At 48.2% G+C, this 26,292-nt stretch overlaps 1 protein-coding gene across 1 annotated transcript in view; it reads left to right on the top strand.

Annotated features, from left to right (window-relative positions):
- The first annotated feature begins 3,511 nt into the window (after window positions 1-3,511).
- The window catches only part of ACER1 (alkaline ceramidase 1), a 52,357-nt gene continuing 29,576 nt past the window's right edge, over window positions 3,512-26,292 (top strand). Inside the window, exons 1-2 of the mRNA XM_015420537.1 lie at window positions 3,512-3,598; window positions 10,119-10,234. Coding sequence (XP_015276023.1) covers window positions 10,142-10,234 — 93 coding nt within the window. The 5' untranslated portion in view covers window positions 3,512-3,598; window positions 10,119-10,141. The remainder of the gene's footprint in view (window positions 3,599-10,118; window positions 10,235-26,292) is intronic.

Genomic DNA, 26,292 nt, shown 5'->3' with positions numbered 1-26,292 from the left:
AACTGATCTCCAGATGAAAAGTACTGAGACTTACTAGTGATTTCAGCTCTCATACTTTATTTCAGCTCAGAACAAGATGAGACTACCCAGCTTGCAGGCTGGTTTATATGTGCACAAACCCCGCTCCCCAAACACACACACACACAAGTGATTGGCTATTTACAGTAGCTGAGAGTTCCATAGGCTCTCGGCCAGGAGCCTAGCCTGTTGATAGGTGCCGGCTAGGATCCGCTTGTCCTATTGTTCCTGAGAGCGAAGCTTGGTTGCTTCGCCTGACCGCGTGGCGACGTGGTCTGAGATGGATACATTACACCCCTCCCCCCTTGGTCCAAAAGACACCCACACACATAGTCCTGCAAGTAGGAGGGGGCTTTAGGGTTTCTCGTAGAGCGGCGAGGTGTGGGAACCGGGGCGGAAGGTGACACCGGAGCACTCGGCTGCGAGATGGGCGTTGTTGGCAGTTGGGGCGCTGGTAGTGCTGTTTCTCGGGGCCTGGTCATGCGGTCTGCTGGGGCCTCGACGGAAACCTCATTTCGCTGGGCCCGGTCATCCAGTAGCTGAGGTGGAGTGGGAGTCTCCGGGGTGTCTGGGTCCTCGCAGTCCTTGGGGTCGTGTGGCAGTACCCGCCGCCGCAGCTGATCGATGTGGCGGTGAAGTATCTGGCCATCTTCGCTGGAGATGTCATAGGACCTGGGTCCCCGGACTCTTACCACACGGGACGGAATCCATGGCGGGCCTTGCGCATAGTACCGGGTGTAGACCGGGTCCTCAGGAAAAAACCCTCTGGCCACCTCGGGTGACTCCATGGCCAGTTCCTCTTCCGGTGCTCGATCGGGATAGAGGCGGTCCAGCCAGGTCGTCAGGTGCCGTCCTAACAGGAGCTCCGTTGGGCTGTGTCCCGTCGCGGTTTGGGGCATTGTTCTCTGGCCAAAGAGGAATGCGACAAAAACTGGAAAAGGGGGGGGGGAACTCAACCCAAGATATGACAACGAGCCAAAAGGCCTAAGCTAAACCATATATATAAAAGTACAAATATTTATTAAGGTGTACACATGTTAAAACTCTCCTGATTAAAAATTACTTTGTCTAAGATCAGACTATAAAAGCTTATACATACATATGATGGGTAAATGATTTACAACTGAAGACCAAACGCATTTTGGCCCCTAAGGGCCTTCCTCAGTGGTCACTATCTATAATATATTCTAGACACACATTAAAAGACCTGTTACAGAGTTTTAGTACACATATAATTTAACCAGTTGTTGTTCCCTTGTATTCTTATAATTGGACTCCTGGTATTAGTGATGGGCCATAGGTATAGCCATATCACCTCCTCAACTTATTCCGGTAACAGCGATTTTGTAGGTCTGAATGTGTGTCACTCCATCAAGGTGAGTGGCTACTAGAGAACAGGGTGCGAAGCGGAGCGGCTTGTGGCAGTCTCGGCATTGGGACTTGATGCAGAGCTCAAATCTTCATCCGGGTCATTGTTCCTGGGAGTTAGAATCCCACCTTCATCGCCAGTGAAAAGTACTGAGACTTACTAGTGATTTCAGCTCTCATACTTTATTTCAGCTCAGAACAAGACGAGACTACCCAGCTTGCAGGCTGGTTTATACGTGCAACAACCCCGCACCCAAAACACACCCACACACAAGTGATTGGCTATTTCCAGTGGCTGAGAGTTCCATAGGCTCTTGGCCAGGAGTCTAACCTGCCGATAGGTGCCGGCTAGGATCCACTTGTCCCATTGTTACTGAGAGCGAAGCTCAGTTGCTTCGTCTGACCGCGTGGCGAAATGGCCGCACACGCGGTCTGAGATGGATACATTACACCAGACGACATAAATCAGTTCCCCTGGAGAAAATGGTTGCTTTGGAGGGTGGACTTGATGGCATTGCACCCTGCTGAGGTCCCTCTCCTCCCCAAACCCGTCTCTCCCCAAGACCCACCCCCCAAATCTCCAGGTATTTCCCCACTCAGAGCCAGCCACCCGGGGTCTGTCTCTGCCGTGGATCCTTGTTGGGTGACCTTGGGCCAGGCGCACCCACTCAGCCTAACCGACCTCACAGGGTTCTTGTGATAAAAATGGAGAAAAGAAATGTTGGAAACCGCCCTGGTTGCCCACAGTGAGCAGAAATTTGGCGTATAAATGAAGTATATCAGTAAATACATTACGCAATGTGACTGAGTTTATGGAACTCTCTGGCACCAAATGTAGCTATTGGCTTAAGAAGGTTTGAAAGTGGAATAGACAGACGCATGGAAGAGGGCAGGTTTATCAGTAGTGGCCAGCTAAACAGAACCTCCATTTACAGAGGGAATCTATCTCTGAAAACCAAGTTTGGAGGGGGAGAAATAAATGGGGGCAGGGAACTGTTCATGAGAGGCGTCTGGCTGGCTACTGTTAGAAATAGGCTATTGGATTTGGTGGGCCTTTGCTCCAACCCAGCTGGTCTCGTTGGTGTTGTAGTTAGGAGCGCGGACTCTAATCTGGGAGAACCGGGTTTGAGTCCCCACTCCTCCTCCACTTGCACCTGGCTGGAGGACCTTGGGCAAGCCGTAGCTCTGATAAGAGCTGTCCTTGAAAAAGAGCAGTTTCTGTCAAGAGCTCTCTCAGCCCCACCCACCTCACAAGGTGTCTGTTGTGGGGAGGGGGAGGGAAAGGAGTTTGTGAGCCGCTCTGAGACTCCCTTGGGTAGTGAAGGGCCATGGGGTATGAATCCAACCTCCTCTTCTTCTCCTTCTCCTTCTCCTTTTGGAGAAGAAACCCATTGAGGGCTGTGATTAGCCTCCAGGTCGGTCCCAGCGTTACAACGGCTCTCCAAACTACAGAAACCAGTTCCCCTGGAGAAAAGGCCTGCTTTGGAGCTCTCTCCCTTCCCCAAACCCTGCCTCTCCCAGTCTCTACCCCCAAGTCCCCCAGGATTCTCCAAACCTGGAGTTGGCAACCGTAGCTGTGAGCCATGATGGAACCTCTGTGTTCAGAGGCAGTCTACCCCTTGAATTCCAGACACTGGAGAACAAATGAAAAAGAAAACATTACCTTCATTCCCAAACTGGCTGGCCCGTCTCAGAGGGCAGTGACTGGAACTCGGGAGGATCAGCTTGGTCAGGCGAGTCTGTTTGCACTGCACGTTAGAACTGCTATGTCAATAAATGAGATTGCTGAATAAAAAAAGCGAACACAAAAAGAACTCTACTTTCTTTCTCCCTCGGAGCTAATTTTTCAACACCCGCAAAGAGCATCGTCGAATCGTCACCCCAAGGGGCAGAATGAAATGGCGTTAAGTCTGGGAAGAGAAGCCCCGATGGCAGAGATAGTGAGTCAGAGAGTGTCGAAATGTGTGTAAAGGTGTTCCGAGGCCCAGCCTCCTACCCCGGCCACCCCCACAGAATGGAGGTTTATTGAAGCGCAGTGAGCTCACCAGCTTCCAGAAGAGAGATGCCAGCTGCAAGCTCTTCCCTGGGTACCTCAGCTTGAATTAGATCCCATCTTTAGCTCACTCACCTGGTGGTGGAAGAGAGAGAGAGCTTTGTTTCCCACACCTTCGTACCTTGTGCTGACAACTGGAGTTTCAGGAGGAAAGAGCAGGTAAGACAAGAAAGAAGCTGAGCACAGAGGCATCCCTGAACAGATGCACTCTGGATTGGAAACATGTTGGGAAATATGACGGCATTCAGCTGGGTTTCAACTGAGACAATGGTTTCCTTTTCCCTGACAGGTGTTTAGTTCATGCAGCTAAACTAGGCAGGCTGAATTCTCTTGTTCTGGAAAGGAAGCAATCCTTCCTTTCTCGTTGGTCTCTGGAAGCCCATTATGCAGGGGTAGACTGCCTCGGAACATCCCGGCTCACTGCTGTTGATAGACTGCTTTCAAGAACAGCCGTGGGACGGAATCGTATGTGTTTGAGCACTGAATGGAAATGCCATAGAAATACCATGTGGGATTTTCTGATTTTCATAACTGATTTAAAACAATTCTGGACTTGCTTTCCAAAAGACAGATGCCAGGCTAAAATCCAAGGTTCCGTTTTGAGGGGGGGGGAGGCCAAGTGCTTCCTCTCTTTGATATGCAAGGAGGGACGCCAGCCTCCAGGTGGGACCTGGGGATCTCCTGGAGTTACAGCTCCTGTCCCGACTACAGAGATCAGTTCCCCTGGAGAAAACGGACACTTTGGAGGGCGGACTTTATGGCATTGTACCCCACTGAAGAAGTGAGCAGTGGCTCTCAAAAGCTCCTCCCCGGCCACAAATTCTGTTAGTCTTAGGGAGGGGGCCTGAGGGGGCCACCTGCTAATCCAATCAAAGGCTCCAGGGCAAGGGCTGCAGCAGCCACAGCCTCTGGGTTCAGCTCCCCCTCCCTAGGAGCCCAAGTGCCACTTCCCGTGGCACAGCACCAGGGACAGCCTCTGAAGCCACTGTTCTTGTCCTCCCTGCTATAAATAAATAAATAAATAACAGGCTGACAGGCAAGCTGGGGTAGGGAAGCCGAGGTGCAGGAAGGGAGCCCATAAAAACTGCTAGGGGCCTGGGGCCCGTGGGGCCCGCGTTAGCTAGGGGCCTGTTTAAGGTGCTACTGGACTCCTGCTCTTTTCTGCTGCAACAGACAGACCAAGATGGCTAACCCATCTTGATCTACCCAACTGAGGTCACTGTCCACCCCAAATGACACCCCCACATCTCCAGATGTTTCCCAACTTGGAGCTGGCAACCCTACCTCCCCCCCCATACCGGTGGCCAGGGAGGACCTGGGAGGCCTATATTCAGGACAGATTTCCACTCAGCCCCTGAGGGGCTTTTTCTGTGGGGGGTGGGGCCCCATACAGAGACAGAACAATCAGGTCATCCCTCTCAGCCTTGCCTAGCCTGTCTGTGGCCCTCTGAGCAAGGCTCCCTCTAAGAGGTAGAGTGTTTTGTGAGCAAAAATTCCGCTTTGGGAGCTCCTGGCATTAAAATTGTGAGCGAGGCGATTTGTTGTTGTTGTTCAGTCACACAGTCGAGTCTGACTCTTTGCGACCCCATAGACCAGATCACACCAGGCCTTCCTGTCTTCCGCCATCCTCTGAAGCTTGCTCAATTTCATGTTCGTTGCATCTATGACACTATTTGGCCGCCGCATAAACCAGTTTGCTCTGGAGCCCTCCTTCCGGAGGCTAAAAAACTGAGCTAGCTCACACTGACTCATCTTGGAGCAGGGGCGGATTAAGGCTCATGGGTGCCCTCAGCACTGACCAATCTTGGTGCCCCCCCTCCTTTCCACACTGACCCCCAGTCCGCTTTCGTTGTTGACCTGTCTGACCAGCTATACAATGCAGGTTGCAGCTATAACAAAAATTTATTCATAGGATAACACAATGTACTGCACAAACTAAGCTTTTCACCCTTTCCCCAACTTTGTGGCCCTTTGGCCCTGGTGCCCTAAGCACCTGCTTAGTCTTCTTAGTGGTTAATCCGCCCCTGGCTTGGAGGGAGCAAGAACCCAGGGAGGGAACCCAGGGAGGGAAAAGGCCTTCTTCCTAACTCTGCGTAGGTCCTTTAACAGGAGACACCAGGGAATGAGCCTGCAATTTCGGGTTACTTAGTTTTCAGTTTGGTCCCTGCCAGCGACCCCTTCGACAGCATTTTGATCCAGATCAAAGAGGTGTCAATCTTCTTGTTCTCGGTCACGTTAGGAAATTAATTCACTGGCTGATTCCTGCAGAGCTGCTAGAGGCACAGGAGTGGTTCATGTCTCTTCAGTCCATTGGCAACCCTAACCCTACTGGAAGATTGCACACAACGCAGTTTTCTGCACCCCTGCTAGAAAGATGCACACAAAGCAGGTTTCTGCACCTATGAGTCAACAATAAAATGCCTGGTTGGACTAAGAGATTAAAATAATCCAAGGGACATGCTATAATTATTTAATCACTTAATCTGTTTGGGTGACGTATTAATTAGCGCAATGCAAAAAGAAAGTTCATAAAGATTATTATAAAGATTATTGATGTTAACTGCCCTGAGCCCTGCCTAAGGGTTGTTGTTCAGTCGCAGAGTCGAGTCCGACCCCATGGACCCCATAATGCCAGGCCCTCCTGTCTTCTGCCATCCTCCGGAGTTTGCTCAATTTCATGTTCGTTGCCTCGATACCACTATCTGACCATCTCATCCTTTGCCGTCCCCGTCTTCTTTTACCTTCAGTCTTTCTCAGCATCAGGGTCTTCTCCAGTGAGTGCTCCCTTCTCATTTGGTGGCCAAAGTATTTGAGCTTCAGTTTCATTATCTGGCCTTCCAGGGAACAGTCAAGGTTGATTTCTTTTAGGATTGACTGATGTGATCTTCTTGCAGTCCAAGGGACTCTCAAGAGTCTTCTCCAGCACCATAGTTCAAAAGAATCTATTCTTCGGCGCTCAGCCTTCCTTATAGTCCAACTCTCACAGCCATACATGACTACTGGGAATACCATTGCTTTGACCATACGGACTTTTGTTGGCAGGGTGATGTCTCTACTTTTTATCATGCTGTTTAGGTACACCATCGCTTTCCTCCCAAGGAGCAGGCGTCTTTTAATTTCATGGCTAAGGGAGGACAGCCTTGGAAAGAAAGAAAGAAAGAAAGAAAGAAAGAAAGAAAGAAAGAAAGAAAGAAAGGAAGGAAGGAAGGAAGGAAGGAAGGAAGGAAGGAAGGAAGGAAGGATTTAATAGCTAATAGGGAGAATTTTTAATATCTTTTTTATTATCATTGCTATTTTAAATTAAAATAGGGATACAGAAAAACAAGGGAAAGGGGGAAATATAGATATTATAATAACCAATAACTTATTCATAACAAGGACTATCAACATCAGAGTAAATATAGAGCATTTAACATAAACATTTAAAATACATAGTATTTGGAAAGTTTTTACATACTGTCTACATTATTTATTAAATTCTAGCATTTATTACCATTAGCTACTATTAATATTAAATGTTAGACATTGCTTATTATGTAATGTTTCATTATATCTAAATACCACTATGGCTGTCATAAACAAATTATAATAAAAATACATTTTAAGAGCATTTCTAAAATTAAAAGGCTAACAATAAACTAGGTTCATATATACTTCAAAAGCTATTTTATGGTCGTGAATATATCATTATTTCAGGTAACACTTGTATTTATACCACTGTAATATTATCTATAATAATCTTAATTATATTAGTGCAGTTATATTTATGCCTAAACTATCATTAAACTGATGGGGGGGAAGATCATAGTAACTTTAATACAAGTCACTCATTTTTCATCTTTACTTATAATAAGCATAGTAATTTCCCCTTCCCCACCCCAAATTCTGACTGGTCTTTTATTTATATAGTGCTAATGGGGAGAATTTTTAGTTTGACCACAGTGATTAATTAAATAACAGATGCCATACACTAATTTGTTTGAATCTGATATCTATTTGATATCTGTCTGCCTATCTATCTATATCAGATAGATAGATAGATAGATAGATAGATAGATAGATAGATAGATAGATAGATAGATAGATGATAGATAGATAGGTGGATAGGTGGATGATAGATAGATGGATGATAGATAGATGGATGATAGATAGATAGATGATATATATCTCAACATAAAAGAGGTAGAATGAGATCAATTGCAGAAGCACAGGTGATCAGTGTTCCCTCTAAGCTGAGTTAGTGTGAGCTAGCTCACAGTTTTTTATTCTCCAGCTCACACGTTTTTGTCTTAGCTCAGGCAGGATGGCTCCAGAGCAAACTAATTTATGCCAACAGCCAAATCGCTTGCTCACAACTTTGATGCAAGTAGGTCACAAAGTAGAATTTTTGCTCACAAGAATCCACAGCTTAGAGGGAGCATTGCAGGTGATCTGTCTTTTTCCCGTCCAGTACTGTGAACCTAAAAAATGCCTGTGAAACACTCCTGAAACCTCCAGTGATATTTGATGAATGCAAAATAATTTCCTTTTCTTCACGTTTTCAAAAACCACAGATGTGGGGATACTGATGGCACAACTGCTGGTCAATAGGTACTTGTTTAAAGGCAGCAGATGGCAGTCCAGGATGGTCAGGTGAAGGGTACAGCCTTCTCCCCCCCCCAACACTGCAGTGAGTGTGCTCCAAAAAATGTGCGTTCCTCAAAGGCTGCTTGAAGAATACCTTTTTGCTTGGTTGCAAGTTGCAACAATTATGCATATGAAGGTTCCATGCAAATTAGACTTCAAAGTAGTCAGGTACACCCTGACTGCAGCTGACAAAGGGTGATGGAATGGCAGGCTCCACATCTTCAGATTCGTTCTCCTTTCCAGCCGTCCACAGATACTCTCTCTCAAGATGCGTTTCATCCTCCCCACCCACCCCGTACTGGAGTGCAAAATGTATGCACGGATTCCTGTTTCCGAAGTCTATTTGCACTGCATCAACCTTGCCCCAGTTAATTAGTTCACGGAATTTTCTGCCACAAGATGTGGGGAATGGCCACTGGCTTGAACACCCAAACAAGAAGGTCACAGCCACAAAGAATCACAAGAAGTAGTGTGCACACAGTTGTGAAGACCAGTGCTACAATGCATATAAGAAAGGAAACAACTAAAGCATAAAATGAATGTAATATTTTATATTCACAAGTAAGTATCAAGACGAAATTCCCTGGAGTAGGCTTCCATTTGTCAACGAAACGGAAGCTTACCCTGGGGGATTTCATCTTGATACTTACTTGCCAAAATTACATTCACTTTATACTTTAGTTGTTTCCTTTCTTATATGCATTATAACGCTGGTCTTCACAGCTGTGTGCATACTACTTCTTGTGACTGGCTTGAACACAGCAATCTGACACGTTCATGAAGGATGCCACAATTGCTCAATGGAACCTCCATGTTCAGAAGCAGCCTAACAGACACTTTGTTTAAAAATTAAGAAACAGAATAATGTCACCAAACTGAGGCCACCTCCCCTGGGCTCCCTTCACCGATGATCCATTGCTGAGTTAGAAGGTATTCCTTCCCAGGCCCCTACCCTGAGATCTGATTACATATTCTCACTGCTGTGGCCATTATCTCCAGCTGTACACATTTTCCAGGTATCACCAGACCTCACTAGCCCTCAAGTCTGTCTGGAAAGCTTTGAGGTTAGGAAACTTAGGTTGTTTTGAAAGGAGAATCACAGGGGCCATGATTATGTGGCCAATATTTTGAACCATGCAACACACCAGGCAATGCTGGTCAGAGGTCTACCACCCACGGATCTTTGTGACCCCTCTTCCAGGTTGCCTGGGTTTGTCCACGGGGTCACAAAGAGATCGAGAGCCAGGATACATTCTCCTGCAAAGGGAGTTATGAGCAAAATCTGCCCCCTTCCCACCAGTGAAATGTTCACTAAGCAACTGAATCGGAGACAAAAGATGCTTCCAGGTGGGGCTTTTTGCTCCATTTTGACATCCCTACTGGAACGGGGGGGCCCTCCTGGTATTTTTCAGGGGGGAGGAACATCCAAATGATGCCTTCTCTGAATTGTCCACTTTCTGGGTTTCCCCTGCTTTGCTACGGTCAATCCTTAACCTGGTTTGACGTGACCTTTTTAGAAAGTTCACAGTCAAAGTGCTTTTGCATGCTATGCGGACCGGAAGGCGCACGTTTTTCCCAGTCCACATTGCGGATCACTACAGCATAATAAGCGTTATAGCAATCTGTTGCCCTGATCTATCTGCTCGGGGGGGGGGGACGATACAGCTGTGTGGATGCTCTGTTGCTGCAAGAACCAGAGCACCTTTGTGGTACAGAAGCAGAATGAGGAGCAATCCTAAACCAGTCTACTCAAAAGTAGTGGTGGAGGGTGCCAGCAAGTTTCCAAGGGAAGAGATGAGGGGACGGAACTATGCATAGATAGATCACGAGGGTCTGGCAATAGTGGCCGGGGTCAAGAAGTTCCACAACTTCATCTACGGCCGGCCGCTCACCATCGCCACGGACCTTGCTTGCTGGCAGCCAAGAGATAAGGACACGAGCGTGTGTTCAAATTTGGTTAGAAAGAGCTGGACAGACAGGTTTCCTTTTCATCTGCTTTTCAAGTATTGTTTACCTGACTGGCTGTTTTTCTCTTGTTCCCCCCCCCACCCAGTTTCTCCAAAAAGTGGCGTCAAGATGTCAAGCATATTTGCCTACCTCAGTGCAGAAGTTGACTGGTGCGAAGGGAATTTTGAGCACTCGGAGTACATCGCCGAATACTACAACACGGTAAGATTCAACCAGAAGCAGGGAGATCCCCCGCAACTTCCACGATGTGATCTTGGTTGCACTGTGATGCACAGTGGTAGAAATAAATAAAATCCTTACTAATAATCCCTGTCCCATGCCCTGCAAGAGGAGAAAGAAATCATGATCAGACTCTTGAGAATTCAAAGATGGAAAGCTATCCGCTGCATCTCTGAACGATATACCATTCGGACCCTGACTCCTTTTAATGAAACTTGCCTGTGGGCTGGGAACATCAGGTGCACTGGGTCCTCCTGTCATCCCTGCTACAGAGATGCAACAGGATAATTTGCCTCAAATGATTTGCCCCATAGGCGTAATCTTTGTGGGGGCGGCGGGGCATCAGCCCCCGCCGAAATTTTCAGGAAGGTGCTCAGCCTCCCCCGGGAGCCACCCTTGCTCCTAGCAAAGCAATGCCTCTGGCCCAGCCCCAGCCCCCCCCGGGAAATTGGAAAGTCTACACCCTTGGTTGAACCTCCTCTCTGGCCAGCAGTTTTCCACTGCAAATGATACCAAACTTACTTCCCATTCCTGCAGAATTCGAGAAGCTTGTCTGGAAGACCAACTGGGTCTCTTTTGCATGACCTCATTTCCCCCTCAGCCAAGCCCCCGTAACAGAGATGAGCTAGGTGGGAGGAAAAGGTTCCAGCTAGCTAATGCATGTGATTGGGGCAAATTTGTATTTAAAGAGACCTACTTGCTGCCATGACAGTTATTTAAAACCCTGAGAAATCTGAGTGCTCTTGTATCCATTTGCCATGAGCATGTTGATCCAATGCTTTATTTTGGAGTTTAAATTTCAAGCTGGTCTCGGGAGGGCTTCTAATGTCCTGGCCCCACTGGTGGACCTCCTGATGACACTGGTATTTCTGGCCACTGTGGGATACAGAGTGTTGGACTGGATGGGCCTTTGGCCTGATCCAACATTGGCATCTCTTATGTTCTTATGTTCTTAAGAACACAATGCCATCGGGTCCTTCCATCGCTCTTGATGCACACACCCAGCAGAATTTCCTGCCTCACAGAGGAGGTTGCCCCCTTGTGTCTCTGAAGGAATCACTGCTCTTCCCATCAGATGTCTCTTGCAGAAACATGGGTATGGGCAGGGGTCATTTTGTAGAAAAAGAGGTGCAGGAGCTCATTAGCATCTCATTAGCATAACTTATTTGCATATGCCACACCCCCTGATATCACCAAAGTGTGTGAGAAGGCAACACCCACCGCTCAGGCTCCACTGGACTGTTTTGGATTGCTAGCTATTGGGGGGGGGGAGAAATGTGCAGATCTGTCCTCGCAGAGGAGGGAGAGCTTGTACCTGAATAAAACCTGGTCTTAAAGGTGCCACTGGACTGTTTTGGACCGGGAGGGCTCGGGGGAGCTCTGCAATTTACCTGGGCTACTTCTTGCTCTGACTGAGGGCTGCTGGGAGTAGGGGGTGGGGCTTGTTGCATGTGCCCGCCCCCTGGGCTCTTTGCTGCCAGAGCTCTGCTCCTGTGCACTCCTGCAGGAAATGACCCCTGGGTATGGGTTTCTTTGAAAAGAGGCAATTTTTATTGTTGCAGACTTGAACATAATATAGTTACAGCTGAAAAGTTATTTATGGATTTATTTATTTATCAAATTGATGCCCCGCCCTATCCCAAAAGAATGAGCTCAGGGCAGCCCACGACATAAAATCAACATATCATACAAACAATAAACCATAAATAGCAATAGCAGGTAGCAAGCCCCGTTACAACATAATTACCCTAAAAAGCTACAGTATCCAGATGGCGTCCAGAGTGACACAGGAGGGCACTGGGAAAAGTCAAGCAACAGTGCTATGGACCGGACAGGGAGGCCAGAACAGATCAAACGCCCTCGCCACCTCAACCAGAGGCCTGGCGGAACAGCTCCGTTTTACAGGCCCTTGTTTTAATTCAGACGAAAAGCTGTAAGGAAATATAATTAAAGCATTCTGTGTGTATGTTTGTGTGTGGAATGGGAAGGTAGTGTGTGCAGTGGGTGGGGCAGTCTGGGTACCACTGCGGCCTAGGACCAACATATCTACGTGACCGCCTCTCCCCATACATGCCCCAGAGAGCCTTGTGCTCTGCGGATAGCCATCAGGTGGTTGTCCCTGGCTCAAAAGATGTCTGCCTAGCCTCAACCAGGGCCAGGGCTTTTTCGCTCCTCACCCCAGCCTCAGCCTGGTGGAACATACTTCCGACCAGGGGTCATTTCCTGCAGGAGCGTACAGGAGCGGAGTTCCGGCAGTCAAGAGCCCAGAGGGCGGGCACAGGCAACAAGCCCCACCTCCCAGCAGCCCTCTGTCAGAGCAAGAAGCAGCCAGGTAAGTCGCAGAGCCTCCCCCCCCCAGTTCCCCGTTCCAAATGACTCCAGTGGCACCTTTATTCAGGTACAAGCTCTCCCTCCTCTGTGAGGACAAATCTGCGCATCCCCCCCCCACCATAGCTAGCAATCCAAAACAGTCCAGTGGAGCCTGAGCAGTGGGTGTTGCCTTCTGACACATCTCCAAAATGGACAATTTTAGTTTTAGCGAAATTAGTAGTTAATAATTCAGGGTCACGTGGCTCTTTAAATTTTATCAGGGCTCGTTTCAGGCCAATCCTTGTCTGGGATAAAAGAACAGCATCGTCAGCATACATTAAGATTGGAATCTTTCTGCTACCTGAGAATGAGGGAGCATGAGTATCAGTTGAATGAAGGCATGTGATTAAAGTGTTAATATAGACGTTAAATAAGAAGGGAGCCAGAAGGCAACCTACTCTGACTCCTTTTTGCACTGGAATTCTTTTCGGTAGTTTCCCATCTTGTGTGACTCTTATTTGGATGTTATTATTTTCATGCAGTTTAATTAATAGAAGCAATAGCCTTCTATCGATACCCATGTCGGCCAATTTGGCCCAAAGCCTTCCCCTAGAAACAGAGTTAAAGGCTGCCTTGAGGTCCACAAAGGCCACGTACAAGGTATTCTTCTGATGTTTCACATATTTAAAAATAAGGTAATCTAGGACCAAGCAATGATCAATAGTAGCGTGCCCAGGTGTGAAACCAGCTTGTTCCTCCCTATTGCTGCTGCATAAGATCATTTTGGCTAGGCGTTGTCCTGTTTATCTCCTGGCTGTAGAAAACCAGGGGTCATTTCGTAGAAAAAGAGGTGCAGGAGTTCATTAGCATAACTCATTAGCATAACTTATTTGCATATGCCACACCCCCTGACATCAGAAGGCAACACCCACCGCTCAGGCACCACTGGACTGTTTAGGATTACTAGCTATGGGGGGGGGGCGTGCAGATCCTCGCAGAGGAGGGAGAGCTTGTACCTGAATAAAACTTGGTCTTAAAGGTGCCACTGGACTGTTTTGGATTGCTAGCTATGGGGGGTGGGGAAATGCACAAATCTGCCCTCACAGAGGAAGGAGAGCTTATACCTGAAAGCAGGCAGGGGGGGCGCTGCAACTTAACCGGCTGCTTCTTGCTCCTTGTGGCCCAACTGAGGGATGCTGGGAGCAGGCTTATTGCATGTGCCTGCCCCCTGGGCTCCTTACTGCCGGAGCTCCGCTCCTGTGTGCTCCCACACCTGGAAATGATCCCTGTAGAAACCTGGAATCGAATGTACTGCACTGCCCATTTTAAATGTTTTAAATTGGTTTTATTGTATTATCGGATTGTATTACTTTATAACTGTATTACTTACTGCTGTAAGCAGCCCTCATCCCGTTCGCGGGAAGGGCAGGATACAAATAGAAATAAATAAATAAATAAATATATCCAAAATGGGAGCTGCGTCTTGAGCCTCTACAACAGGCTCCCGGTCAAATTAAGCCCTGATTGATGCTACATAGTGGAACTCTGTACAAACTCAGAGACAATGTCATTCTTGCCTCTCACATTAGTGGACCGATCCTGCTACTAACCCAAGTCAACCAGCCCCAGGATCTGGAGCCAAACTTTAGGGAGTTCTCGTTCCGGTCTGGTTCCTTGGGGAGGCCCTCTCCTTGCACCCAAGGGCACTAACTTCCGTAATGATTACTCTCCTGGGCCCAGGCTTGGGTTCCCAACGTCGTATAGGATTTGTGGAAGATCAGACTGTCAGGGTGAAGCAGGGGTCATTTCGTAGAAGGAGAGGTGCAGGAGCTCATTAGCATAACTCATTAGCATATGCCACACTCCCTGACATCACCGGACGTGTGTCTGAAGGCAACACCCACTGCTCAAGCTCCACTGGACTGTTTTGAATTGCTAGCTATTGGGGGGGGGGAGAACGTGCAGATCTGTCCTTGCAGAGGAGCTTGCACCTGAATAAAGCTTGATCTTAAAGGTGCCACTGGACTGCTTTGGACCGGGGGACCGGGGGGGAGCTCTGCGACTTACCTGGCTGCTTCTTGCTCTGACAGAGGGCTGCTGGGAGCAGGGGGTGGGGCTTGTTGCATGTGCCCGCCCCCTGGGCTCTTTACTGCCGGAGCTCCGCTCCTGTGCGCTCCTGCAGGAAATCACCCCTGGGGTGAAGTAATCCATAGAAAAGGATCACCAAACTCCACGATCAAATCAATCACTCTATGCTTGCAAGGATCAATAGGCACATCCTTGTGGTTGTGTTAGGGTTGCCAGCCTCCAGGTGGGGTCTGGAGATCTCCCGCTTTTACAACTGATCTGCAGCTGACAGAGATCAGCTCCCCTGGAGAAAATGGCTGCTTTGGAGGGTGGGGTGAGCCCCCCCAAACCCTGCCCTCTCCCGGATCTATCCCAAAGTCTCCAGATGTTTTCCAGTCCAGAGCTGGCAACCCTCAGTTGTGTGGATTTCATTTCACTTCCCTTACAGAGTCCAGCTAAAAGCTTTGGGGAGGGCTGGTCCTATCCTGCCCCTTTCTGGTGCCTAACTTGCCATTTTCTCCCTATCCATCAGCATTCATACACAATCAGCAGCACTGACATGTCTGTTCCTACCCTATCAATTTCTGCTGTGGATTTAGATCTTCTGTGATTGAGATCCCCAGTTTAGGCCTCACCTGTGCTGCAGATTCACGTGGGAAAACCACTTAGGCTCTGCCTGCCCCAAATGGAACACAATAATGCAAGCCTACCTCGCAGGGATGCTGGAAGGATTGCCATAAAGATAATGCACCTGATGCCTTTGGAACACTGAAACCGCAACTGTCAGTCATCTTTCTTAACCATAATGATCTGTTAGCACAGGAGGTTGCCTGTCTCTCAACCTACACAAATGGCCATGGGCGCATCTAGGCCATGTGCTTTCCCACATTTCGTGCACTCCATTACTCCAGGCACAGCCTGGAAATCTGGCCTTCCACAAATCACTGCCCCCTCCACCGTTGCCCTTGGGAGACACCTTGTTTCAATCCATTGCAAAAGAGGGCTCAGAAAATGCAGAGCAACACTGATGAAACGGCTCTGGGAACGGAATCATGAAAGACACATGTAGGCCCCAGTCACACGGGAGGATTTGATCTGCAAGAGGGATGGATCGGGGTGCATCAAGCAGGCGCGATCACACCACAACATCTGGGAAACAGTACGCACCCGTCCCCGATCCATCTCTTCCGGCCGAAGATGTGGAGTTAAAATAAACCAGCAAAGCACTACTACCATGACACAGGTGGCAGTGTGATCGCCGACACGCCCGTCTCCCACAGCACGCGAGGCCCCCTACCGAACTGCACAGGCGCACACATGCGCAGCTGACTCACCTCGTTGTCCTGTCTGTGGCTTCCCTCTCACGTCTGATCGCACTGGGGAGCATATGCGCGGCAGCTCAGGGGATCTGTCTGATCCCGCTGCCACGCTTCTCTTTTGCTGCAGCTCTAAAAAGCCACACTTCCGCCCCAGCTTTTCCCACAGTGCGACTGGGGGTGTAGAATAAAAATTTAAGTGCAGAACAAATGTGGAGTGAAGGTGGAGAGTGCTGTGGAACACAAATCCTCGAAGTCCTCCAAAAGCAGAGCAAAATGCCAGTGCAAAAAGGCCAGTGTTTCTTCAGAAAGGAGCCCTTCTTCCCCGGGGACTCTAGAAGTTAAATCTCTGAGCCGGGAATGGAGCTAGCTCATCTCTCTGGGTGTGCTTGCGTGATAGGGAAGATTCTAAAAGGCTTGTCTGAATTTCCCTGTGGCTTTGGGAATTTCAGATTAATTGCTCTTTTTTTCCAAAGGGGAAACAAAGGTGGTTGAAAGGAAGCAAAACCACCGTGGTGTATTATGTCAGAAAAAAGTTATTTTCCAATATCCAATTTGCTAGGAGCAATTCAAGCGCCATCAAATAAGATATGACTAGAGTGTTTGCCAAATGGATTAAAATTATATAGGAATTTCAACGCCACCCACTTTGATACAGTCAGGGGTCATTTAGTAGAAAAAGACGTGCAGGAGCTCATTAGCATAACTCATTAGCATGACTTATTTGCATATGCTACACTCCCTGACATCACCAGACGTGTGTCAGAAGGCAACACCCACCGCTCAGGCTTCACTGGACTGTTTTGGATTGCTAGCTATGGGGTGGGGGGAACGTGCAGATCTGTCCTCGCAGAGGAGGGAGAGCTTGTACCTGAATAAAACTTGGTCTTAAAGATGCCCTGGACTGTTTTGGACCGGGGGGGTCTGCAACTTACCTGCCGGCTTCTTGCTCTGACTGAGGGCTGCTGGGAGCAGGGGGTGGGGCTTGTTGCATGTGCCCACCTCCTGGGCTCTTTACTGCCGGAGCTCTGCAGGAAATGACCCCTGGATACAGTTAGTATATGAAACAAGATGTGATATGCATGATCTCTTGTGGTGTTGACGGCGCTTGAATTGCTCCTCGTAAATTGGATATTGGAAAAAAACTTATAAGTGTGTGAAGAACTTATTTCTGGCATAATATGTCACGGTGGTTTTGCTTCCTTTCAACTTCCATCCCGTGATCTCTCTCTTTGGTTTGCAGCCTCCAGTGGGTGACTGGAGTTCTCCTGGGATTACAACTGATCTGTAGGCAAAAATGGCTTCTTTGGAAGGTGGCATTATACCTGATTGGAGTCCCTCCCCTCCCCGAACCCCACCCTTCTCAGGGTCCATCCCCAAAATCTCCAGGTATTTCCCAAACTGGAGTGGGCAGCCCTAGGGAAACCCATGTGCTCAGGAGCCTATTGTCCAGGGGTCATTTCCTGCAGGAGTGCACAGGAGCGGAGCTCCAGCAGCAAAGAGCCCAGGGGGCGGGCACATGCAACAAGTCCCACCCTCTGCTCCAAGCAGCCCTCAGTCAGAGCAAGAAGCAGTCGGGTAAGTTGTGGGTGCCCCGCCCCCCCTCCCCCGTCCAAAACAGTCCAGTGGCACCTTTAAGACCAGGTTTTATTCAGGTACAAGCTCTCCCTCCTCTGTGAGGACAGATCTGCACGTCCCCCCCCCAATAGCTAGCAATCCAAAACAGTCCAATGGTGCCTTCTGACACACTTCTGGTGATGTCAGGGGGTGTGACATATGCAAATAAGTTATGCTAATGAGCTCCTGCACCTGTTTTTCTACGAAATGTCCATGCACAGCTCGCCACACAGATCTTTGGATTCATTTGCATCCCGCTAATGCATACATTGATCAAACTTGCCATCTCAAAACGATTCACAGGACTGTTCTGTTTTTCTCCGGTTCACCAAAGTGCTGCAGTGCATCGGGCGCAACTGCAGAATGCCATTCAAAGAGAACCTCGATGCTGTTGACATGCTTTTTCTTGCAAGGTTCTTATCAATGTGTTCACATGTGCAGCAGTAACATGGTGGGGGGAGAAATAATAATAACAACAACAACAACAACAACAACAACAACCTGGACCCTCCGGCAAACTCTCCTCCACTGTGCCCTCACAACAGCCCTGCAAGGTAGGTTAGGCTGGTTCCGGAATTAATTTTAGAAGGTCTCCTTGTGAAGATGGAATGAAGAAGGATTGAAACGCAGGGCAGAGAAACACTTTGGGAAAAGAAAGGAACAGAATGGGGGAAACGCAGTAATTCTAAAGGATACCTCACAGTATCCAATCTGCTATTTCAGTGGACCCCTTTTCTGATCCAGCAGGGCTCTTCTTATGTTCAATATTTTGAGCTACTGAAAATGTGTTACGGGGCGGCTATATTTTCCAAACCTATCTTTTAAGTAAAAGAACAAACACCCTCTTGGCAGGGGAAAAACAGGCAGAGTTTACACAGGGCATGGAAACGCCTTCCACAATGTGTACCGGAGGGCAGAGAGACATGGGCAGAAATCTTTGGAATCAGAGTCTCCAACATTTCACGGATGCCATGTTGTCATGAGCTTTTGTGAACCGGCGTGACGTAGCAGATAGAGAGTCAGACTAGGCTCCAGGGAGACCCAAGTTCGAGTTCCCATTTCTACCATGGAAGCTTACTGGAGTGACCCTGGGCCCACCACAAACGCTCAGCCTGGCCTACCTCACAGGGATGTCATGGTGAGAAAATGGAGGAGGAGGGGAAGACCATGTTCTAAGCCACTTTTGAGTCCCAATTGGAGAGAAAAGTGGGGATAATGAATAAATAAAGGCAAAACCTACATGCAGATGCATTCACATTCTCGCATAACTGCCGAGGACACTTTGTCTGCTCCGTGCTGCACTGGTTTCCTTTTTAATAGCTGCATGATCTATAACACATTAGTGTCACGGACTTCATTTATACCCTGCCTTTTTTCCCAGTGGGGATCCCAGAGTAGCTTACATTGTTCTCTCCTCCACTGTGCCCTCACAACAGCCCTGCAAGGTAGGTTAGGCTGAGAGTGTGTGCTTGGCCCAAAGCCATCCAGCAAACTTCCATGACAGAGTAAACATTCGAGCCTGGGGTGTCCCAGATCCTAGTTTGACACTCTTAACCACTACACCACACTGCCTCTCTTAGGAATTAGGACAATCGGAGCATATGACACCACTAGCTTAAACCCCAGGGGGGGGGTCATTTCTTCTTGTAGGGCATTCTAGAGGTTTGGGATCTATAGCTGAGTATTATTGCCTCCTCAGCAAACTTCAGTTCCCAGAGTACTTTGAGGGCAGATATTTTTAACCAAAGATGCCCCCTCCAACTAGGACCTTTTACAAAAGGGACATTGTTCCACTGATACAGAGATGGTACGTTTTCTACCAGAAAAAGAGACTGGGTACCTGACTCACAGTAAGCAAAAAGATGATCATCTTACAGAGCTCGAAAGAACATCTGGCAGGTATCTGGATTTTCCTGGAGTGAACAAACACCACTGGATCTAAAACAAACTGTTGAAAAGTACTGGCCCTTTGGTTACTCACGTCTGAAGAGGCAAATTCCCTTCTATTTCATCCCAAAGCCTAAGATAGTGTAACAAGACTGGAGTTGGGCAAATCATCCCTGTGTTCAACATTTTTTGCGAGCATCCTCGTTGAATATTTGAAAATGTTTGCCAGGTGTTTACGAGTGTTAACGGGAGACTCACAACATTAACTCATGGGTGTGGAATTGTTCGCCCGGGTCATGACTGGCAACAGTTCAAATGCATGCTTGAAGGCAAACTGTGATTTGTACATGTCCGGTATGGACAAGTCCATCCCACAAAACGAGAGAGAAGGACTCTGAAGATAATGGAGAATAAAGCTTGCAACAGACACTCAAAAATTTAACAAGGCAAAAGGGAGGACTGCGATGTACCAGGGGATCGGTTCTTTTCCTTGGTGGTCTCCCATCCTAACCCTGAAAAGAACCTTTAGGGTCTGGAGTTTATCCGTGTAGGACCATCCCATTAAACCAATCAAATATGGCTTCCGCTTCCTTGGAACACACCATCTGTTCCAACATGTCCCAATAGTCCTACATTTCTGATCCTCATGCCTGGCAAATCACTAGGCTCGTTTTTTTTCTTGTTAAATTACTAAGTGTCTGTTGTGAGCAGTGTTCCCTCTAAGCTGAGTTAGTGTGAGCTAGCTCACTATTTTTTAGCCTCCGGCTCACATGTTTTTGTCTTTGCTCAGGAAGGATGTGGCTCCAGAGCAAACTAATTTATGCAGTAGCCAAATCGCTCACTCACAACTTTAATGCCAGTAGCTCACTGTCAGGCTCCCCCACAGCATCAAGGAAGTACACTCTTGTAGAAAGGTTTTACTTTATTTGAAGCTATAGGTACATGTACAGAATCACTGTTAGGAATGAGGGGGAATCAAAGGGCATGACAGGTTATAGTGCATTCAAACAGCTGAGGCCCAATTGCGGGACTTCCCGTGCTCGCCATCGGGCCTGGGAGCAAACGCTTCTAGGCGGCATAACATATCTCCTTCCCACGGCCCCTCCGTGAGATCACCCAAGCAACTATCCAGCAGCGAACCACCTGTGGCCTTGAGAGATATACACGTTCCAGCAGCTAAGCAATTAAGCGCATCAACAGGTCTACATATGAAAACAAAAGCAAATAAGCGCACACATAAGAAAACCAAAAAGAAGAAAATGTGGCAGCTTGCTGACACTCACAAAGTAAGATTTTTGCTCACAAGACTCGACTGCTTAGAAGGAGCATTGGTTGCAAGCATGATCCATTGTTGGGGTTTTATTCCCGAATCAGGGTGTCTCTTCGTATGTGGAATGGCTGCATCTTGTCCGTACCAAACATGTGCAAGAATTAGGGTTGCCAATTTGCAGGCGAGGCCTGGAGTTCTCCTGAAATTACATTTGATCTCCAGGCTACAGAGATCAGTCCCCTTAGGAAGTATGGTAGTATTAGAAGGCATAGATTCTAGGGGAAATCACTCCCCAAATTGCCCCCCTCCACAGGCAGGGTTCCCCCCAAATCTCCAGGGATTTATTTATTTATTTATGTATTTATTGTATTTATAACTCGCCCTCCTTCTGTAGCAGGAGTTGGCAGAATTGGCAACTCAAGCAGAAATGCGCGGGAATACTCACTCTCCTCTGCTTAATCCACACAGCAAACCTGTGAAATAGGCTACACTGAGAGTCTGTGTCTGGCCCCAGGTCACCCAGTGAATTTCCATGGCAAAGTGAGAATTCGAACCACATCCCAGTCTGACGCTCTGAGAGCGCCAGTTTGGTGTCGTGGTTAGGAGCGTGGACTCTAATCTGGGAGAACTGGGTTTGATTCCCTGCTCCTCCACTTGCAGCTGCCGGAGTGACCTTGGGTCAGTCACAGTTCTCTCAGAGCTGTTCTCTCAAGATCAGTTCTCTCAGAACTCTCTCAGCCCCACCTACCTCATAGGGTGTCTGTTGTGGGGAGGGGAAGGGAAAGGAGATTGTAAGCCACTCAGAGACTCCGAGTGAAGGGCAGGGCATAAATCCAATCTCCTCTACTCTTGATCACTACACCACATTTGATTTATAGGTTAAAACTGTACACGCACACTTCCTTTATGGATCAAACTGGCTTACAATTCCAAATTCTACAACAAACAAGGTGCAGTAAAACCCAAGTAACTGCCTCTTATCTCCCAGATGCCTCCAGCCACATCCACTTTCTATATGATTTGTCATTTCACCTGCCTTAGACAGCGTGTTCTTTGCGTTGTTCCCTAATTGTTTAACCCTACTCCAATTGGTTGTCTTATTCTACCCAACTACGCTGTTTATATCCTGAAATCCACCACCTGATATCCTGCAATCCGTTTTGTGTTGTCCAATTTCACTGTTTTTATCCTGTGATCTGCTTTATAGTCTGCCAGAAGGCCAGACTAAAAATAAAAAACAACATGCCCTAGCGAATAAAAGAACCTCGCTGCCAGGGCCAATGCCAGGGCCAGATTTTTTTTTCACACTAGGCAAGGCTACCTTCTCCCCCCCCCCCCCCCGGGTGCAGCCACCGATTTTCAAATATAAATGCATTTGAGGAAAAATGAAAAACAAAAAGGATTGAAATTGCTAATTTCTTTTTTTAAAATGTGAGAACAAGTAATACAATCTGATGACTTTTGATAGGGTTCAAGAATCACACAGTACACAGAACATAGGTACAAGCTCTCTGAACAGCTCAGTTCATCTCTCTGTCCCAACTGATCTCTCTAACTGCCTGTCAGCAACGTTTTATTAACAGAAAGAAAAACCAGTTCATTCATTTGTACAGTGTTACATTATGAAGCTTATATCTTAGGAATACAGAATGTTCTTCTCACAGGCAAATCATCCTTGAAAGTTGCAAAGCTTGTGTGCCCTCAGCAATTCATTGCTCTACAGTAAAACAACAGACTTATGCAGACTCAGCAAAGAATATGTCCTGCTTGCCAATTCTCCCGGCAGAGTAGTATCTCTGTGGGAATTCGAACTTTGACCTGGGAAGCCTGAACTTTGACCTCGGGTTTGCCTCACAAGGTTTTTGATCAGACCTCCACAACAATCTCTGATTTTTTCTCTCAAACAGAAAAACACAAATCACAAAGCATTTTGAAAAGCCCTGTTAATTGTGATGTTGAAATTTAAGTATCTTTAATGTTTCCATCGGTGAGAGGGGCGTCGCAATCCTTCTGCCAGGATATTTGATAAGACAGGCGTTTGGGAGGCAACTCCTTACGAAGGAGATTATAGAGGGCTGAAATCAGGCCACGGTTCTGAGAGTCATATGAGTGTAGAATGAATTCCAAATCTGTCCTTGGTCTGGTGAAAAGAGGAACCCGTTTGAGAGTACTAAACATATGTTGCAATTGTAAATACAGAAACCATGGTATTGGAATTCCTAACTTCCGCTCTATGGCCCCGATCACATGCAGAATTTTCCGTGCTTTTTGTTAAAATCTTTCAGTTTATTACTAAAAAGCAATATTTTGCTACTACCAGAGTTACCGACTTCATGGTATCTTCCAAAAATATTTCAGCGGCACAGTATCTGCAAATTTCAAATAGTTGTCCAAGGGTTTAAATTGGGCAAGTAAAGGAAAAATTAGCTGGTGTCTCTCTCTACCATAGCGTTTGCAATGTAAAAAAAATGTGTGTGATTGTTTCAACTTCTTTATCTGCACATAGACAACATCTTTGATGTGTAAGCCAACGGAGATACCTTCCTTGCAGTAAGTTAGAACAAAACACATCAAAACACGCTCTAGAAAAGATAAAAAGAAGGGAAGAAGAAACAAGAAGAGAATGTAACTGAGATATAAGCACTTGAAGATTGACTGGGTCAATATCTGTTGTAGTCGAGAAAAAGATTGAGTTTCTAGACACTGTAAATGACTGTGCTATGGAGCAGATGGTCACGGAACCTACCAGGGGAGAGGCGATCCTTGAATTGGTCCTAAGTAACACTCAAGACCTGGTGAGAGATGTAAAAGTGATTGCACCGCTTGGGAACAGTGATCATAATGTTGTTGAGTTCAACATTTGTATAAATAGGGAATTGGCCAAAAAGACTCACACAACCACTTTTAACTTTAAAAGGGGTAATTTTTCTGATATGAGGGGACATGTGGGGAGGAAACTGAAGGGAAAAGTAGAAAGGGTCAAAACCATTGGGGAAGCTTGGAAACTGTTTAAAACTACAATTCTAGAAGAAAAATATATATATTCCGCAGGTTAGGAAAGGCACAAATAGGTATAGGAAAAAGCCTGCATGGTTAACAAAGTAATGGAAGCTGTAAAAGGTAAAAAGGATTCCTTTAAGGAAGAAAGCTAGAGTCTCTGGCCCCGGTCACACGGGGGGGGTGGGGGGAGCACGGTCAAAGCACGGCTTTTCTGAGCCGCAGAAAAATAGATGCGCGGTGGCAGTATCAGACAGATCCCCTGAGCTGCCGCGCAGTTGCTCCCCGGCACGATCAGATGCCGGTGGGGTGGGGTGTCAGCTATGCTGCCATAAGGGTTGGGGGTGGGGTGCTAACTTGCCAGGACTGCTGCATTCCTTTTCAGCTTCTGTAATGCTTGCTTATCTATGGCCTTGCAGGTGGGGTGTTGTGTCTGGGATATTAGGGAACCGTGGGAGCGCCTTCGGTTCTTCGCTTCGGCTCTAACAGCCTGGGGAGGCTCCTTCTCCCACGCGTGGGAATGTGGCTAATTGGCCTAAGGAAGGGGGGGTGCATATGAATACCCTATATCCCATTATGCTTGTAGGGGAGACACCATTCTTAACGCCTTTGTTAATGCATCTGTAGCTCTTCAATATAGTATAACCTTTCCATGAAGCGTGTACTCAGTTGATGGCTGTGGAACCTGACATTCTGTTAAGAATCCTCATTCTTTATCTACACATATCTCTCTCTCAAAGATGAGCGACGAAGAGGAGAAACAGGTCCCCTCCGAAGAGGAGATTCTAGTCCCCACCACATCTGGGGGGGGAGACTCCCACGACCCAGGCGAAGGCACCGGTGACCACTACACCTCTGGTGACCACTGCTGGGACGGGAGCGGTTCCAAAGACGACCTCGACCCATTTGTTCCTGACCCCTTCAGGGCCGCGGCAACCGCCTGGCCAAGGGTACCATCCAAGCTCCAGGTGGAGCCAATTCAACCCAGACTCCACGGCAGAGACTTATATGCTTACGCAGGGGCCCCAGAGAGACAGTAGGTTTGACCTGGGGTTTGCCTCAGCTGGAGGTTTTCCCCCCTACGGGGGCCCCTTAGAGCTACTACCGGAGGCATGGGTGATGGAGAGGTCGAAGGCGAGGAGTGGGCATGTGTCCCCTGTTGAGGGACTGGAACTGGCCCATAGAATGGAGGTGGCGAATCGGGAGAGGCGGCAGTTGCGAGAAGGGTTGGAGGAAGTCATCCAAGCGATCCCGCAGTTGGTGGTCCAAGCCATCCGAGCGGAGCGGGAAGATCAACCGGCGGCACTGGTAATCCCTGCCACCCCACTGGCACCTCCACCCCAACCGGAGGATGTACCTGCGCCAGGACCAGGGGAGGCCCTAGCAGCACCATGACCAGGAAGCCCGAGAGGCCCGGTGCTACATCGCCCGAAAGACCTGATCGAGGCCACATTTGACAGAAACTCTGAGGAACTATCCTACTTTGTGGTTCGAGTGATGAAGTTTGTGGAAAGGTCGGTCTGCCTGTTCCCGAATGACAGCAGCCGAGTGGATGTGGTGGCCGCCAGCTTACGGGGAGCTTCCGCGTCTTGGTATGTGGGATTACACAACAGCAGGGGCCCGGAGCTGGTGAATTTGGGCGCTTTTATGTGGGAGTTGCGTGCCCAATTTGAAGACCAGAACGCCGGGCCCAAAGCAAGAGCCTTCCTGCACACCCTGAAGCAAGGGAAGAGATTGGTGAGGGAATACTCCTCGGAGTTTAAGTTGCACGCAGCAAAGGCCCAGATTTGGCCAGATCCGGTGCTGGCTGAGTTGTACCTGGTAGGGCTGAACCCCATGATCCAAGAAACGGTCCTACGGGCAGTGGATCCGGTCTCCCTACCAGCGTGTATGCAAGAGGCGGAGAGTGCGGAAACCCACCTGAATATCCTGCGCCTGGACATCGCAACAGCGGGAGGTAAGCCTACCCCTCCAGCGCAGAAGGTGAAACCGGCGCGGGTGGCTGAGACTACTCGAGAGCAATGTATGCGCCAAGGGCTCTGCTTAAAGTGTGGGGATCGGGGCCATTTTGCGGCTGACTGCAGGGGAGCGGGCCTAATGAAACAGGGGCTGAGCGATCCAGCGAAAGCACGCCCCGCCACCCCGGCCAGAAAGTTGACAGGGAAACCGAAATTTGCCAAAGCACTACAGGCAGCCCCTGAGGAGCTGGGAGAAGAGTCCAGCGAGGAAGTCCCCGAGCCGGCAGGAAAAGGCCAGGTCCTGCTGTGAGAGGCGCAGAGCAGCAGGGCCCAATCCCGGAGGCGCCTAAAGTGGTGAGCAGCTTCCTCCCCTTGTTTTTCGTGACTGTGACTCTGATTAACCGAGCCCTTGGGACACATATCCATGTAAGAGCACTCATTGACTCGGGGTGTGGAAGGGATCTCATCAACCCTTCCTTAGTTACGGGGCTGGAAGCTGGGGTGGTGAAGTTGGAAGATCCGTTGATTTTTACCCAAATAGATGATTCCACGATGAAAGAACCCTGTGAATACAAGACTGTGCCTCTGCGGGTTGGGGCAGGGATCACTGGGAAGAGC

Source organism: Gekko japonicus, unplaced genomic scaffold, assembly GCF_001447785.1.
Source record: "Gekko japonicus isolate JY-2015 unplaced genomic scaffold, Gekko_japonicus_V1.1 scaffold632, whole genome shotgun sequence".
NCBI classification, from domain to species: Eukaryota; Metazoa; Chordata; class Lepidosauria; order Squamata; family Gekkonidae; genus Gekko; species Gekko japonicus.
This window is presented reverse-complemented; position numbering and strand designations above follow the sequence as displayed.